At 44.7% G+C, this 17825-nt stretch overlaps 4 protein-coding genes and 1 long non-coding RNA gene across 12 annotated transcripts; 1 reads left to right on the top strand and 4 right to left on the bottom strand.

The window, feature by feature from the left end:
- Positions 1–130: 130 nt before the first annotated feature.
- On the top strand, positions 131–3791 carry LOC9267944 (uncharacterized). Its single transcript, XR_001544649.3, has 2 exons — positions 131–577; positions 3036–3791. It is a non-coding gene; the product is annotated as an uncharacterized lncRNA (long non-coding RNA).
- On the bottom strand, positions 880–3758 carry LOC4331417 (dihydrodipicolinate reductase-like protein CRR1, chloroplastic). Of its 7 annotated transcripts, XR_001544648.3 has the most exons (11): positions 3617–3758; positions 3407–3529; positions 3217–3291; positions 3049–3114; positions 2524–2619; positions 2299–2415; positions 1970–2062; positions 1686–1787; positions 1514–1600; positions 1335–1438; positions 880–1226 (listed from the first exon to the last, which is right to left on the bottom strand). XR_001544648.3 is itself a non-coding variant. In XM_015776143.3 (10 exons), the coding sequence occupies exons 1-10, from the start codon at positions 3728–3730 to the stop codon at positions 1406–1408; spliced, it is 906 nt and encodes a 301-aa protein (XP_015631629.1). In that variant the 5' UTR covers positions 3731–3758; the 3' UTR covers positions 880–1405. The 7 variants fall into 7 exon arrangements, 4 of the variants coding, with proteins under 4 accessions (XP_015631629.1, XP_066164635.1, XP_015631628.1 ...); XR_001544647.3 differs by having other exon boundaries at positions 3049–3291; XR_010739987.1 differs by having other exon boundaries at positions 1514–1551; positions 3049–3291.
- Positions 3792–5068: 1277 nt separating the features above from the next.
- Positions 5069–5762, bottom strand: LOC9271805 (uncharacterized). The gene has a single exon (XM_015776148.3). It carries the CDS (start codon positions 5674–5676, stop codon positions 5308–5310), a length of 369 nt encoding a protein of 122 aa, XP_015631634.1. The 5' UTR covers positions 5677–5762; the 3' UTR covers positions 5069–5307.
- Positions 5069–10508, bottom strand: LOC4331415 (cyclin-dependent kinase A-1-like). Of its 2 annotated transcripts, XR_010739764.1 has the most exons (9): positions 10259–10495; positions 9960–10144; positions 9564–9684; positions 7993–8166; positions 7691–7854; positions 7507–7594; positions 7360–7413; positions 6174–7268; positions 5069–5992 (listed from the first exon to the last, which is right to left on the bottom strand). XR_010739764.1 is itself a non-coding variant. In NM_001402025.1 (8 exons), exons 1-8 carry the CDS (start codon positions 10265–10267, stop codon positions 7179–7181), a joined length of 885 nt encoding a protein of 294 aa, NP_001388954.1. In that variant the 5' UTR covers positions 10268–10508; the 3' UTR covers positions 6919–7178. The 2 variants fall into 2 exon arrangements, 1 of the variants encoding a protein (NP_001388954.1); NM_001402025.1 differs by lacking the exon at positions 5069–5992 and having other exon boundaries at positions 6919–7268; positions 10259–10508.
- A 2945-nt stretch (positions 10509–13453) lies between these two features.
- On the bottom strand, positions 13454–17076 carry LOC4331414 (UDP-galactose/UDP-glucose transporter 2). The gene is made up of 8 exons (XM_015773619.3): positions 16827–17076; positions 16497–16677; positions 16069–16097; positions 15760–15961; positions 14757–14999; positions 14565–14666; positions 13988–14095; positions 13454–13894 (listed from the first exon to the last, which is right to left on the bottom strand). Exons 2-8 carry the CDS (start codon positions 16623–16625, stop codon positions 13658–13660), a joined length of 1050 nt encoding a protein of 349 aa, XP_015629105.1. The 5' UTR covers positions 16626–16677; positions 16827–17076; the 3' UTR covers positions 13454–13657.
- Positions 17077–17825: the final 749 nt, after the last annotated feature.

Raw genomic sequence — 17825 nt, 5'->3', positions numbered from 1 at the left:
AGACTATTTTTCTGCGTACTCTGCAGAGTACTTACTAGTTCCTGGACTGGGCCAAATCACTCAATTATTGGGCCCAAATCTACTATTCCTCGAAGGCTCGAAAGGCCGCAGCCATGGCGTCGAGCTCAACGTCGGCAGCGGCCAGCAAAACCCTCCGTGGACTGCTTCCCGGAGGAGTCCGACCTCCACCGCCGCTAACTTCCCTTCGTGCTTGCCGTCGCCCGTCGGCGTCTAGTAGCAGCAGGAATCAGCGCCGCCTTTTCGCTCCGACCACTCCGGCGTCCTCCGTGAGTCCACCGCGACGGCAAGCGGCTCCCCGCGCGGTACCTCGTCCTACTCCCGCATCTCCGCCGCGCCGCCGCCTTCTGCACTGCAATCCAGCCGCCGCGCCGCTGCCTACCGGCTACCTCCACGCCAGATCGGTCGCCACAATCAGACCGATGGTTTAGACCGAACCATCGGTCTTTGGTTTTCTATCTTAAAGAATTTCGGTTTCTTGGCGGTCGCGATTGCTTCGTGAAGAACTGAAGAGTGAAGACGGTGACCCCGGTTGATCAGTCATCACATTTTGGCTACGGTAAGCAACTCTCCTGTACAGACTAGAGACTGCGTCACCTTGTTGATGATTGCCTTTGTGCATATGTGATATACGGGTAACATCTAGTTTTTTTTTTTAACAATGTAGAGTTTAGTAACATCTATCTCTCCACCAAAAATCATGTTTAAATTCGACCTATACATTGAGGGGAAAAAGAACAATAGTACCACTATTATTCATACGCTGAATTTGTCTTCTTTTTTATATGTCTTAATGCGCGAGTTGAGTTTAGACCTAAGATTTCGTGGAGTGGTATATGTATGCTGTATGAATGGCGCAAATTGGTTTAAAGGTTACTCATAACTATTTTGATGGGTTTTACAAACAAGGGGACATCACTTCATCTCAAGGGATCAAAACAGTTCCCTATCAACGCACCATGCATTGTTATAAACATTTTGCGTCAGCATCACCCAGGACCAAACATAGTTCCTTACAGCTAGAGTTCCCTTATGTTCTGTGATGGAACTCATATGCTTGAGGCCTTGAGTCAATTCAACCACTCATTTATTAATTGGCTCAATTTTGGTGACAATGGTTATCACCATGGTTGCTTTCCCGAATATTGCTGACATGTGTTTGGTTTCCACCTTGAACTTGCAGCAAGATTGTGTATCTTGGGTAACATCTGCATAAAAAAATTCAGTCATGTTTGGTGGAGCCATTCTTCGCATCTTTCTTGTCCCATAGTCTTGTAATACCTGCTGGCTTTCTTACTGTTTTGCATTATCCTTACCATGAATATCCATAGCTTGTATTTCTCTTGATATGTGGGATGAAAATTCCTACCAGCATTCTAATAAAATCCTACAAGAACTTCTCCAGACCATAAATCAAGTTCTGCAAAAGATAGAATTTTTCTTCAGTGAAAATGCATTATATCATCTGCACAACAGAAAGTTTGGCGCCAGTTACCTTCAAGCGTATCACCTTCCGTATTGCCAGAATTAATCCTGGCATTAGGCATTGAACATTTGTCACATCATGTCTTAAGGTGTAAATCTGGATATGTTGGTGATTGGTCAATTCAATAGTTAAAAATAGGTGGTCAATTCAGCGACATTTCAAGCAAAAATATTATTAATACCTCTCCAGGGCCCGAGAAATGGATCGATGTACTGGAAGCAAGGCCTGGTAGAACCATACTGTGGACACGCACCCCATCTTCTCCAAGTATCTGACCCCTTGCCTTTTCCAAAACATTTGTCCATTAGTTTTGTGAAACAATATTGTGCAGCTGTAAGCTGTTATAGAGGTGAAAACTGATTCCAGTTTGTACTTTCACTGTTTTAGAATGAACTGAACAGATTGCAATGCCCGTTTCTGTATCATTAGATAAATAGCAATGCAAAATATTTTTCTCACACTTACTGGATTATCGGAGTCCATATCTTCCCTGTTGTATATCTGACCAAGATCTGTTATATTATTTGCAATCTGTATTGCATCTTGCGATGGCAAATCCTGTCAATTTCAAACATTAGTCTATCAGCCTTTGCACACCTGAGCACTTGTCTAGTATGTAACTAAGTATTGACAAGAGTTCTTCTAATGCTGATAGATGATGTTGTGCCTTTTCCTTTGGCATTTGATTGATTGTTAGAATATACAATGTTTATTGCACATGATGTTCTGTATCTGGTGGTTTTAGAAGGCATATTTATATGGTGAATTAAGAGTTACATGGAAAAGCCTATTACCGATGGGTTAGGTCTTGATTCCACTATCTCGACGTTGTTGTAGTGGAACGAGGCCTGGATAGCAGCTTGCTGTAGGAGCACTGAGCCAATTGATAATGTTGGTGTGACCAAGCAACCCTGATAATGAAATCAGCACAAGATATATGATAAATGCAACCCTGATAATAACCAATGTTGTTAAAGCGGTACATATATGATAAATGCAATAATGATATGTAGTGTTACCATGCTTGCCTTCTCGCAGAATGCTGACAGCTCAGTTACTGTATCTAACTCAATTTTTGGAACGTACACCACACTGTTTAAACCAAATGCCGCTGCCTGTTTATGAACCATGTACAGAATTAGATTTCAGAGGATTGTACAGAATCTGAATGGCATTATACTTCTTTATCAGTGTTGGGCAGTGTGCTTATTGAATTAGAGTGCACTCCTGTGGTCCTGGTCACTGGTACTGGATAGCTCATTCTATGTGAACTGTTACATTTTTCTGTTATTTGGTTATGAAGCAAATAATTCTTTGGCTCATATAAAACAAATAATTCTTTGGCTCATATATACTCATGAATCGATAATAATGTAACTTTCTAGATTAATAAGGTTATACTTTGGACAAGATTCAGTTATATTGCCATGATGCTTCCCGTTGAATGGATCACATTGGTGCGTACTTTGTATAGTCCGGTATTTCACAATCTCACTTTACAATGTAACTTACTTTTTTCCCCATCTTGTAGGTGGATTGCTTACCTGTTTGACATTATCATAAACAGTTGAAGGTTCACTAAAATCAACCACCACTCCAGTTGCTCTGGTCTGAAAGAACATAAGTTTCAAATAGCAAACCCGTGAAGTGTATAACAGTACAACTGTACAAGTGGATATAAGCATTTTATAGTACAATGAAGAGGCCAATACTTGTGCAATTGAGCCCAGAACCATTGTGAGATCATTGAGCACCGGAATTTCCAGGGCTTCTTCCATGCCACTTATCTAGAAGAACAATGCCGGCATTTATAAACTGTAAGAGACAAAGAACAAGCAGCTATTGCAGCAGGGAGACAGCCTAATTACAAGGGAAATGGCGCATTGAGTGAATGGTGAATACCTCTCCTGCATCTAGGCCTATACACTGAGAATCTATGGCCCCTGCAAGCTCCATTCCCCTTGCTTTACTTACTGCCGCTATTGCCGTTCTTCCAATCTCTTTTGTCGCCCCAATGATAACAACCTTTTCAATATACCACCAGATTTTGCCTTCAGAGGAAGTTGCAGTGCTATTAGAGAAGAACATTCATAATGTCATAACCCACAGTACCTTGATTGTGCTCTGAGATGGCGGCATCTGCGTTGAGCAGAGGACCTTTGCTGCATTTCTCCTGCCAATCTTTCCGAATGTTCTGGTATGAGCAGAGTGGCATAAAGTAGCCATGATTTTGTTCTGAAGACTGAGCTTACATGAAAGGGAGGTTCAGGTAGTTATGTTCTCTCTATTTCTGTTCGCCTGACCTTGAGCTATCTTATCCTGTTATGAACGCAGCTAGCGTGTGGCTTGAAATCGCCTTGGTTGCACGCGTACCGGCCAGGTTACCATACCGTTTGGCTGTTTGTTAGTTTAGAGGGATTGATTGGAATATCTCCACGCTACAATAGATGTGGAATTAATTCGTTCTAAATCCCCCTTAATTCTCTTGTTAGAGAGATTAACGGAATCACAGTAGGGATTGTCTGCCGTACTGCTGATGCAGTAGCAGACGCTAATGTGGGGGTCCGGGTCCACATGTCAGCCACTGCTATTGCAGCAGCAGTACTGTAGAGGATGTGCATCCACTGAATAGGGCCTTCTGTCACTAGCTTCCCATGGTATCATGAATACAGCGCAAATAACCCCGTGAAATTAGCGTTCAAAAAATTGGAATTCAATATTTTTAAGCCGGCGGTGGTTTCACTGTTTTGGAACGTTTACCTTATGGTCCAGAGCAGTTTGGTTTATTTTTTTTTTTAAAAAAAAAAAGCAGTACGTAGAAAATTTAGGGCGAAAATTATAAGAATATATATAGGAGACATTTAGAACATGTAGAACTGACCTATTGATGTAATATAGGAAAATTCGGCATGACCTTTGCTATGTTTTTTTTGCATTCAACAATTGAATTAAGAATCCCATTTATTCTTTTGTCATTTTAAGTCATTACCAGTTTGGCTATGTTAACTTTCTCTTTTGTACAAAAGAATTCTTCACCAAATAGTATTACAATTTAAGTACTACTTACAGGATTATATTCTGAATTTTCTCTTCATTTTGAAAAATTAAATCCGGATGAAATTTGACAAACCGCACCGCCGGTTACTCCTACGGGCACGTTTGGGTCGAGGACGCGGGGCCCTCGTCTGGCAAGTGGCAACTGAAGGGGCCGGGTCTCCACTGTCACTGGAGCCTCTCTCCAACGGTACAAAGGGAGTAGCTGGAATCTTCCTTCCATTGGTTTCACCTGTTTAGATACAGGCAAGAGCCTGCATACGACAGCACGTGTACTGCTCCGGTACACCCAACCTCAGATCAGATCAACTCAACTGTAGCACAGCACATGTAAGGACAAGCTAACGAAACGGCTAAGGACGACGTACGTAGCCGTTGGTCTTACGTGCCACCACCCCATCCGCTGCGTGTCCCTCTCTCCGCGGTCACCGCCGCCTTGTCATGCGAGAAACAGATGCCGAAGGAAACAAGAGTTTCCTTTGGAGTTTGGACCAAAACAACAGAGGAAGCTACTCATAGAATTGCACTAGGATCGCGTGTATATTCACATATCAGAACTGATGTTCCTTGCCAGTTACATTTGCAGAGATACATCGATCGAATCCAGATCGCGCGTTTTGATGCATCGATCCATTCCAGGCCTGCGCGATGCTCTCGGACGAACACTTGTGTGTTTCATACACGTTGACCAGTTCATCCCTCGAGTGGCGATGGAGTCCATATCCCGTGTCGATGTGATTTGTGGTAATCTACCTGGGCTTGGACGGCGTGATCTTGATGACGAGGCCGGGGAAGACGTCGTCGGGGTCGTGGACGTGCGGGTTCTGCTCCAGGATGTACGGGTCGCCGCACTTGTCGCTGATGCTGTGCAGCGTCTCCCCCTCCGCCACCACGTAGATCTCCTCGCACGCCCGCGCCGACAGCGCCGCGCCGCGCAACACCGCCGCCACACCACCCCGCTGCTCGCCGCCGGCGGCGCCACCGGGCCCGAGCGAGCACACCAGCAGCAGCGCCACCAGCGACAGCGCCAGGCACCACGACGCCGCGTCCGCCGCCGCCGCCACCCGCGACGTCCACGACCACGAACCCTTGTGCTGCTGCCGCCTGCTGCTCGCCATGACTGTGCTAAGCTTGCGTTGGCGTCTCGGCCTCTTGCTTGTTCACTAGAGTTCGCTCTGCTTTGACGAGTGCGAGTTGTTGCCTTGTTGCCGCTGCGCTGGGTGGAGGGTTTATATAGCGGGAATGAGTTGGGGTTGGATGGTGGGGATGCGGGTGTCTGACAAGGCGATTAGCTTTGTTCAAGTATCCGTTGGAAGATAAGCTCCACGCGAGAGAGTGCGGGACCAAGAGGGATGGACGAGATACCCGCCCTCTATTGCCGTGCAGAGATGGCAAGCATTTTCTGTGAAATAATTAGCAGAAATCTTGGATAGCCTAAACAATTAGTGGCTGAATCAATTTTGTAGTGTATGATAGTACAAATTCAGAACATGATGATTCAAAATTCGGTATGAATTTCCTAGGAAAGATACTGTAACTGAAAAAGATTTACCCTCTAGCTAACTGAATTTGCAAATACAATTGTAATCTTCAATAAATGATTTTATTTACTCACATTGCAAACGTGCAGCCTCGAAACGAAGTTTTCATAGGGTTCGTTGAGAACTTGTGACGAGCTGAGAGCCTGAAATGGTGGCCGGCTAGGCGCCTACAATTGCGCAGTGCAGCAGTGGACCCAATGACGGTCCAAGTGGCGTTTCCCTGTCCATGACAAGCCCCTTTCGGTGCCCCCGCGGCTGCTGCTGGCTCACTCCACTCACCCACCCCAGTAGCCGACTCGCTACTCCTGCCCTTTCAGAGTGCACCACTTTAACCGACGTGAAACGACTTCCATCACTAGGCGGCGACGACGACTCCTTCCCATGCTGCCATCAGGCATGGTATGGTATGCAGCTGGAAACCTCAAGTTGTGGTTCGATTCGAGTATGGCATGGCGTGGCGTGGCGTGACCGCATAATAATCTCATTAGCTGCCGTCTAATTTATGGCCACATCACTCACACATCAAGCATGGAATAGAGGGGCCAACCAGTGCAAAATTTGTTATTCTCATTCTCGTGGAATCCTTCGCATCTGCTACAGATTTTGCTCCGCACGTTTCGGCTTTTGGAAGCTCTTTATTTTTCTTTTCCGTTTGGTAGTGGAATCCTTTGTCAGTGCATGTTCATGATCAGTCGTTGTGGCACTCTGGTCTGATGATGTCGAACGCATGCAACAAGACGAGAAAGGATCTTGCTGAGCACCAATGATGCGTGTCCCCCAGTTGACCCCAGTCCCAGTGGAACACCAGAAAGGTGTGTGTAACAGCAACGAAGGGCTATTTGGATCTGAATAGGTTCAATGGAAACTGAAAGGCAGCATTGGAAGATATTTACTCTGAACAAATAGAGACCAAGACGGTGATCTATTTAGCGTTCCTGAATACATATCAAACACACAAGATTTGAAATATCCAGCTGAATGACAAAAATGCCCAAACGAAGGGCACAGCGTTCACAGAAGGAATGAAATGAGGAGCCCAGCCCATACATATGCCAATCCAATGTAAAGCCATAGCAGGGTCATTGTACCATCTCAAGGTCCTTGAAGTATTCATGCTCAAGAGCCTGTCTAGCTGTGATCCTTTTGTTTGGCTCGTACCGAAGCATTTTCTGACAGTGAAACGAGACAAGGATGGGATACTTTTTTTTTGGGGTATATTATGACATGCTAATGAACAAAGGTGAGTGGTGTTCGACTTACAGAGAGAAGGTCCAAACCAGCAGGGTCAAGAGTAGGGACAATAGTTGCAAGATCCTGGGATGAAGATTTCAGTCAAGGAATATTAGTGGCACAGTATATGGATGCAGTTCACCCGCCTAATAAAATCTTTATGCTGTTTTGTCATACCTGTGCTTGCCACTTGGGGAAAGCAGACTTGTAGTCAGGTAATGAGCTAACTCCTGGCCAACTTTGTTCATTTGGAGTTCCTAGTACCCTTCAAAAGTAACCAGAACACAACACATAAATCATAGAGTTGGCAAAAACACAATTAACAGAACAAAAAAAGGTAATCTCAGTACAATAATAGAACCTGAATATCTTAAATAATTCATCAATCTCAGAATCACCAGGGAACAGTGGTTTCTGGTTCACCATTTCTGCAAAGATACAACCAACTGACCACATATCAACTGGTGTAGAATACTGCCTTGATCCAAGAAGGATCTCTGGAGCTCTATACCACAAGGTTACAACCTGAAAAATACTTCCCATAGACATCCATTGTGAGTTAATGTGCTAGTGTATAGAAAAGGTAAATGAAAAATGAACTTTATGACGAAAAAAAATGTACTTTATGAAGAAAACAAAATGTTGAACACAAATCTATAGTACCTCGTGAGTAAACGTGCGGACAGGAATTCCAAATGCCCTGGCTAAACCAAAGTCTGCAAGCTTCAGTGCATTAGTACGCCGATCTATCAATAAATTCTGAGGTTTCAAATCTCGATGAAGAACTCTATGAGAATGACAGTAAGCAACGCCGCGGAGTATCTGATAGAGATATGACTGGAGAAAGAAGAAAACAGTCACATTCCAAGATGCAACCACAATAAACTAATACACTTTCTGGTCAAGCATGAATGCAACAGGAATGTAGACACATTTTTCGCATGAACAGGAATGTAGACACAATAATGAAGAAAAGCATGAAAGCTTCCAATCATGCCAATCTTTACTTTGTTTTACTGTATAAGGCAGCCACTCCGATCAAGTAAGGCTGCATCAACTTCATACTACTAAGCTACACTATTCAAAGGATAAAAACATGTTGCCACATTACATATTTAAGCGAATTTCATCATGACTTCCAATACCTTATGGGCAAAGATTCAAAGTATATGCGATGCTAATGAGGACAAGAAAATACAGGATGAGTTGAGACCACTTTGACCCAAGGTCCCAAACTTGACTGTCAGAATTGATAGTTCTGACCCAAAAAAGATAGTGGAAGGAAATAGAGTGCCAGTTCTTTGTGCAGTAAATTCTGAATAGTTACCCAAAAACAAGCATGGCAGCAATGATTCCTATATGGGGAACATGCAGTACTGAGCTGGTGGTGGTGGTGCCACGCTGCCAGACATTTTTGGCCACAGAGAAGCCCCACTAACAGTGAAGATATATTTTATTTACGGTCTACAGGATTTACTGTGGAGCAAAAATTGCTTTACAACGCATCTCTTTATTTAGGGGCGATAATCCATGATGGCTACTAGCTATGCCCTCAGAAGAGCACAGAAGTACTATAAAACAATTTGCTTAGGAACTGGTCCTATCATGTTACTGATAGGCGTATGAGAATATGAAAAGCCCAACCTTACCCAAACAATGTCAGTCCATTGCATCTCTAAAGTTTTTTAAAATGCACGTAGGCACATATATGTCCAAAGAGCACATGCACATTTTTCCTAAAAAATCATGGCAGTCACAGAGCAACAGTCCAAACATGAAGAGCGCATGAAGTAACATACACATGGGTCCTATTTCCCAAATTGTGCATTCTGGTTTATGCTAAGTATTGCTCTAGTGGAATGACAAACCGGGCACCTTCCTCCTATGATATGGAACACCGCGACAGAACGAGTCAACAGTCCATAAACCAAATATGGAGAGCATAAGATGTACTGCGGGTTCCACATACATCTTTGCACCAAAATCTTGAATGACACTAGTGCTGAATTCTTTCAGATGAAATGAGAAGATACTAGACTAACATTTTGGTCTATGCAGCCAAGAGTAATTCTTTAGTAAGGTTACTTATACCACCTTCACATTGTTTCCAAGTTATAAGATGTATAACAAACCATTGATCAATAATGCTCAAGCCAACACTTCGAGTTCAACCATATGCAGAAAATAATAGAAGTGAGTCATGACAACATATTTTTGCATTTAGGGCCACTCACCTTAATTAAAGTGGGGTTTTTCGCAAACTCTGGACAAGAGTCCATGAACTTCTTTAGGTCCAGATCCAGATACTCAAAGACAAGATATATGCGCTTCTCACTGTGGATAACATCGTGTAACCTGCACGCAGTGATAGAGTTTCTCAGCAAACCAACAATGCAAATCATCTCGCTGCCAAAGTAACAGCATTATTACTACACTGCACAAAACTATGATCAATGTATGATTAATGGTCCTAAAATCAGGCCTAGCTACTGTTGCATAAAGGCAAATGCTAGCTCAATGTATTGCCCACATCAATCAATCAGTCAATCAATCAGGCAACCAATCAATCAGTCCGTGATGACTTAGTCAATCCAAAGTCCTAACAACAACAGAGTGTTAATAGAGAGGACCTGACGATGTTGCCGTGATGCATCTCCTTGAGGAGCGAGATCTCGCGGATTGCGGTGGAGGGGACGCCCTCATCCTCCTGCTCAAGCCGGATCTTCTTGAGCGCGATCGTCTCGTTGGTGACCTTGTCCCGCGCCCTGTACACCACCCCGTACGTGCCCTCCCCAATCTTCTCCTCCTTCTCGTACTGCGCCCCGCCCCCGCCGCACACACAGCCACAAAAACAAGCAAAGGTTTGCAGGATCAAAACCCCCGAGTCCCCCAAGAACAGAAATCGAATCAGATCGCTCGAGGCGCTCACCTGCTCCATCAGGGTTAACCCCCCCTCCGTTTGCCGCCCAATGCGACGGCGGCGGCGCGAGTAGGTAGGGTCGGCGAGGGGAGGAAGAGGAGGCGGAGAAGTGGGAGGAAGAGGAGGGGAGGGGATTAATCGGAGGAGAGGTGGGCAAAAGCGGCAGCGGTGGGCAAAGCTGCTGCTGCCGCCATTGGGGGCGGGGGGCTGGTTGCTCGCTGGTCCTCCTCCCAACTCGCTTGCCTTGCCTGCTTCCCCTAACTGCCCTGCCTTTTATGTGACTCTCTTTGACTGCGCCTTTCGCCCTTTCCTTTGCTGCGGCAAGGTGCCAACGCTATCCTCTTCTCTCATGTTATATGTTTTTTTCTTCCCCCCCCCCCCCCCCTTCCTTTTTTTTTTCCGCTTGTGTGGTTTAGTAGTAGATTTCTAGTTGTAATGCATCTAGTAATTATATCCTATTCTAACACCAATGCAAACCAATTATTATTTGTAGTATTGTTATATATCATATAGCTTTTTTATTAAAGTGCTAGAGCTATCCTGATCTCAGTGTATGTCGTATGTTTCTCAGTAACCAGTTTTCTTTTCGCATGTGTTTGGTCCAAGGGATAGAATGGATCAGGTTGGGACGAACTCATTTTTTAATGTGTCTGGTGTAAGATAGAATGATCGCTTTAAAAAAATGATTCCTCTAGATCCAGGTTAGCTTCATACCTCAAAAATTGATGGACCAATCCAACCTGTTTCATTTCTCTCGTTGACATGTGAACCACACTCCCATTCCTAAAACATTGGAAGCATTCCGTCACTTATCCCAAACAAGTAGATGAGGCCATTCCATCAAAACACAAGGAATGAATTCAATACATTCTATCTTATCCCTAAACCAAATGCTTAATTGATAAACTAACTTCTTGTTTGCAATTCGACAACTTAGTTTAGGTGTTTTGTCGATACAATAAACATCTTACGTATTTACTAGCTTGGTGGTTGCTTTCTCGATAAATGGCCCAATTATCTCGATATAATAGGGGGAATAGTGGCATTGCTAGCAGAGAAACAATAGGACCTACTTGAAAGACTTTTTTTCGTCTCGTAAATCCAAATTAGGTAGGTTTCGCGTTGTCTCTGTTTAAGTTTTCTCTGTTAAGTTTTCGTGTGTATACAAACAGATTAGGTAGTTTTCCCGTTGTCTTTGTTTTGAAAAAGTTGTAATCGTGTTAAATCCAAATGGACACGGGCAGAAAGCTGATGCCAGGAATGGAAAAAGGAAAAAAAAAGGTGAAAAACAATCCGGGCAAAGAAATGTGGACGTGTTTATCAAAGACTAACTCGTACACCTGTCCCTGATTTGCTGTGAACAAAAAGTTATCCAATCATGTATCTTATTATTACTGATTTTTTATTTTTGTCGTAGATGTGAACCCTAATACCGCCGTGGCGGTAGTGGGTGACTGGATATTAGTAATATCGTGCATCTCGACATAAAAAAACATACGCGATGGGGCTCCGATTCCGAGCTTCTCCCTCCCTTGCATTGCGAGCTTTATACGCGTGGACGGAGCAAAGACACAGGCGTCAAACAAAAGGGAAAGGACGAGGCCTCGCTTTGCCAACGTTGGCGACCGATCGCCCCAACCCCGGAGGCCGGAGCGAGGCAACAACCAACGTTGGCCCGTGTCGTCGCGTTATACGCTTGGAAACGAGCGTCCCCCCGTCGCGTCGCGTGATTCGTTAAGGTTTTCGTCGTTGCGGGGGCGCGTGCTGCGCGCGGGGCGGCGAGCCGGACTTGGCATTGTGCACCGGCCCGGTGGTGGTGGGCAGCAGCAGCAGTGCACGGCACGGGCGCACGGCGAGCGATCGCGTGGCGCATGAAAAGCGGCGTCCGCGGCGGGCATGTGGCGCGCATAAAAGCGGGGAGTGAATTGGCGGGGTGCAGTGGCAGAAGAGAGCATATGCATAAAGAAAGTTTGGCCTGCACTGTCAAGTAACAACACGCACAGCAAAAGCTTCTCCTCCTCCTCTGCTTTGGCGATCGGCATTGCTTTGGTGGTGGCCGGGCGCCTTTGGCCCCCGCGGCCCGAGTAAGTTGTGTACCACTGTACGACGGTCCTGCCCCGTCGTGCGTTCAGTGTGCATTCAGTCCAGAGCTTTCATTAGTTTAGGTAGGTGGCAGCCATTACTGTCCTAGCGAAGTCGCGGAAACACTCCCGGCACGCATGTACTTCAGTCCTTCCTGCTCGATCCGTCAGCACTTCAGCACAGCACGGACGGGACGATACGCTTTCTACCTTGGCCAATCCAATGAATCCATTCATAGGCCGCACGCAAGCACCCATCGGAGCTCAATCCATCTTCCGCCCTGCATACTGTCCGACAATTCATTTGTTTTAAAATAAGTTTAACTTTAAATAATTAAATTGTATCAGAATGTGAATACGTAAAAAGTTACACATCAATATATTAGAAAGATAAGAGTTTTTTTTTTGTTATACGACACAATCGGCCAAACTGGCCTATGCAAGGAAAGGAGGAAAAAAATAAAACAAAACAGCAGCTAGGAGAAAGGGGACTACTATGGCAACTAAACGCAACTTCGATCAACGGGAGAGAGTGGGGACGCCACTCTACACTCCCAAGAAAACCTCAAAAGTAGTCATACCCGCGGAGGATCACAGACGGCCATTCGAGAGAATGGACTCTAACACTACTGAGACCGAAGAGAGCGTAGAGTCGATAAACATATTGAGAGTAGATAAAAAGAGTACTAATTACGTTGAGATTTGATAAAATAAGATGTTATGGTTTGTCTTTATTTTGCACTATTAAATAATTATTGAGTGTTGGATAGGTGAAAAATAAAAGCATGTTAAAATAGCAATGACCTACTGGTACTAATCAAGATGGTAGCTGAGCTGCTCGTCGAACTGCAGTCTGCAGATGTGTCCCTTCGCTTTCCTCGTGGGATGAGTGACTGCGAAATGTGGGCTTTGTGGTCCAGATGGGCCATGAGCACAGGACCAAGCAAGAAGATATCATATCACCACCAGCCCATATAAATGCAGAGCACAACAACGTCACACATTTGTGGTCTGTGAACGTCACTTCGTTTTTCCTTTTCTCTTTTTTTTTCCGGGTATCCTGTCGACGTTACTTGAGTGCAAAATTGTCGAGAAACAATGAAGAACTGGCAGTGATGCGATATCACCTCCAACCAAATTAATCTGTAATTATCGTCAATCGAATCCTTTGGCATAGACCCACAAAACAATCTCACAACAGCAAAACATTACATGAGAGAGACAGAGGGAGAGGGGTTGTTACTCTTTTTTGAGCATTTTCTATCCTGTCCTGCAATTGGTGTATTGTGATTCGTTCAGCCTTTGCTTGGGCCAACTAAAAAAATGGTCATACCAAGGGAGCTTTCTCCTCTTCTACTTCTCTGATCTCCCGCTGCTTGTCGTCCCAATGCTGCACCGTCTTCCTCACCTGCCTGCGCGGGACGTTCTCCTTGTTCTCCAGCAGGAGCTTCAGCACGATGCCCATGGAGATCAGCAGCAGCCCGGTGACGTGCTGCTCCGTCAATGGCTTGGTGAATATCAGGTACGACAGGAGCAGGGTCACCGCCTTCCTCGCCGTCGTCACCTGAACAATCAACACAACAGAAAAATTGGTTTTTCTGCCAGTTTTATCCGGTGCAAATTCTGTTACTTTGAGGAGCAGGACGAGTGTTCTGACCATAGCTGTTGTTGCGGCGCCGAAGAGCGCGATGAGGGAGAGCACCGAGACCTGGCCGACGAACGTGGCCATCGCCTCGAACACCAGCACGGCGTACACGTACATATGCTGCATGCGTTTCAGTTAACATAAGGTCAGAACAGGTCACAGGTATGGTCAATCTCCTTCAGAAAATAAAATATAAGTAATGGCGATCTAACTAGCAAATCCTTTCTTCTTGTTTTGGATCCGATACTTTTCCAGCCAATGAGGTCAGAACATGGATAGAGTGAGGAAGTTGTAGTGTTAGGATTATTCTCTTCACAGAAGTAGTATAAACAAGGATTCCAGAAAGGGTGGTTGCACTAAAGAGCAAGGAGCATTTGATTCTTTTCCTACCATCTGGTATACACATTCAGAAAGTATTATGAGTGATACCAAAATGGACTAATGCTTTTTTTGTCACTGAGCTAGCTATCAACATTTTTTTTGAACGACTCGCATGAGACGGTGCGAAGTTCTCTTGACAGAGCAGTAAAGCTAGCTATCAACATGAATCTCTTTATACAAAGCATGGGAATGGACACCAATTATTTACCTGGGAACATGCAGTCCACGCCCGCATCAGCTCCCCTGTTAACACCATTGGCACCACCAAGAAAGGTAGGCCAACAACAGTTGAGCAGAACAACATCTCCATCTATTCAGAAATTATATTGCTTTGTCAGTATTTTTTTTTCTGAATCCTCACAGTAGCAAAGGTCAGAAAAACTGCAGTACATGGGGGTACCTGTGTGGTGTCAGGGTTCATCTTAAATATGGCTTCTTGCAGATTACCTAGAAATGCATCCATGACAAGCGCTCCAGAAACCATGGCCACACCAATCATGCTGAAATTAGGTGATGATTGTGCGTCCGCGAGCGTGAATAGTATGAGGCCGATAACAAGCATCACTGCTGATATGTACTCATGGAACGGATATTTTCTTCTTAATCCAGGTATAAATGCTCCCATTATCATCACTGGCAAAACCTGAATACAAGGATGGGTTTATGTGTGTCACTGAAATCACATTCAGACATCACCAATATTCAATATTGACCAAACTACCACTTGGAGATTTTTTTTTGGGAAATAATATTGTTTCAATGGAAATTTGCGAAACACTGGATATTAATAATCCATGGAAAAACAAACACTTATATCCTCATATCAGCTTATATTGTACTGCCAAGGGATGACAAATGAGGAAGCACTACAGGAAAACGCTATCTTTAACGTTACATTTTTTTTTCAGAACTAATTCTAGTATATTGGTTTTGCATTCCCAAATTTGCATCATGTTCCTCGCAAAATCTTAGTTATTTAAGCAGATACTATAAGTCTATAAGTATTTTTCTTGGCAAACTTTCTAAAATAAAAATTGATAGTAAGGAAAGATGGGCTGAGGAAGGGGCTTATCAACAACGTTATCCTGCTTGCTAATTTATTTGATTTTGGCCACAGGAGTACCATTCCATCCTAACGTAGAAAGATATATGATTGAGCTATTAGTTTGGCACCAAACTGAACATCACCTCTGATGTTGCATTCTCATATTGGAGTCTTCTAAGCATAAAAAATGTCGCTTTTCAACTAAAACCATGTAGACGTGATTTTGAACTTCTTAGAAAAGGTAAGGTGCACAAATCTGTCCACTGAAGATAAATTCTCGGTACTACTGTTTTCAGCTACAGACATTATCGGATTGCGAGTATCTATTTCCAAGCTCTGAAACAGAGGAAGAGTTAACCTTGGTGGATTTGAACATAATTTGGGCGGGGTAGTTGAGGAATGCGAGGGAACCCTTGGTGAGGCCATGGGATCCCATGAGCACAGCCGAGAGCCGCACGTACGTCCGCCACGGGTTCACCATCTGCTTCACCGTGAATCCCTGCAGGCGAATCAGACCCAAGTACACGAACCCCTGCACAAATGTGAAGTACCAGCCGAAGCTGCAGCACACAACAAAAATTTCTAAGAATTGCAAGTGATCACTAGCAGAAACAGTAGGAGAAAGTACAGACAAGAAGTTAGGTAGGTGTTGCAGTACAAGAATCACCTGAACTGAAGCCGGTTGTAGACGTATTCCTGCGATATGATAATTAAGCAGAGAATTTAGCAATGCCAAAAATGGGATAAAAAATGAATAAGAAAGTTTCATCTGAAGATATTTTGCACTGGAAATGTACATAGCTAAAAAGTCGGGAAAATGGACTTCCCCCACCCCAAAAAATAAAAAAAAGTTGACCAAGCAACTGTATGTATGAGAGTCTGCGTACGAGATCATGACGAATAAAAACGGGGTGGAAAAACTCAAGCATCCTCATTCAATTCCACACCATTTCTGTACGTATAACCACACATTTTCGCACCGATTGCGTGTAACCCCATTCAATTATCTTATCCGAGTTGAAAAAATTGGGCGCAAATTATTAGAGCCTTCCAGATTATCATACAGGATCATGGATTGTAAGAAGATGAACTCACCTCGCAGATGCCATTGACAAGGTAGCCGAAGAAGAACCCCGATGAGCAGATCAAGAACTGCTGCCACCTGGGCCTGTCTGTCAGCGACACGCCAAACAGCCTCCTCCCCTGCTCCTCCCCTCCGGTCATGGCCGCCTCCCTCTCTCTCACACACGCACTAGCACGAAGATGTATTGATACTCTGCAAGAATCCAAGAAACAGGGAGGAGATGAGATATATGGATAACGACGAACGGGACAGAAGTAGATACAGCTCTCTGAAGAAGGAAAGAATTAGATGCACAGAAGGGATAACCGCAATTGTACGCGCTCAGGGCAAGGGAGTATTACCGCGACCTCGAAAAAGGTTTCCTGATAAATTTTTGGACGCGAATCGCGTGAGCATGCACACCAACGACCAAGAGCTGCCTCTTTTTTATCACTCGCTGCTGTGCTGGCTGCCTGCTACTCTCCTTGGCCTTGAAGAGTCTCCACTCCAGCGAGGGAGATGGAGGGAGAGAGAGGCAGCCGTTTTGTTCGTGGATGCAGTTGCGCAAACGAGGAAGACCCGCGTGTGCGTTACAAGAGGATGGCACCACATACCCTTGCTCTCTGCCTGGGAGTTCGCGGGAACGACCTGTTGCTTTGGCGGATGCCGGCCGCGTGGCAGCGCAGGGCGTGCATGCACGGATTGCACTGGACTCGTCACGGTTTTCCGTTGGCTACTATCATGGTGGGGGCCATATGTCATTCGCAGGGGCAGGGACGTGATAGGATAGCTGCTCTGGTTTTTGGAGCGTCGGACCGGCCGGAGTGGCGTCCTCTGCAGTCTACTGAGCTGAGTTGTTTTGATCTCTGCGTCTGAAATCAATGCTCGTCTTCTTCAGGGTTGGAGATGTGTCAATGCGATGCTCCCTCGTTTGCCTGATGACACGAGATTATACTTGCAAGGTCATCGTGTGGTTGCCCGATGACACACGATTAATTTGCGTGCTCGGTGGAAAACAGAAGATTATTTTGACCGCTCCATCCAACAAGTGCACATAAAAATAGAGACTACTACCGGCTGTGTACCGTAGTATATCATCGATCACAGCTTACTTGATGAATTTCCTAGGAGCTTCGAATCGTTAACCAAAAGGAATTAGTAGAGTGGTACACTAAACTTTCCTTTCGAGAGTAGTAACACCGGTTAATTAGCATCCACGAAGAGTTGATTGTCAATGTGTCTCGACTCCAAACAGGCGCAAGTAGTATACTCGTAGTACTATGCGAGTACGCCTCCACATGTTTCCATCATTTGACCATCTAGCGTTGCTTGAATTCGACATCGTTGCGCGCTCGACGCAT

This window comes from Oryza sativa, chromosome 3 (assembly GCF_034140825.1).
Source record: "Oryza sativa Japonica Group chromosome 3, ASM3414082v1".
In the NCBI taxonomy this organism is placed as follows: Eukaryota; Viridiplantae; Streptophyta; class Magnoliopsida; order Poales; family Poaceae; genus Oryza; species Oryza sativa.
This window is presented reverse-complemented; position numbering and strand designations above follow the sequence as displayed.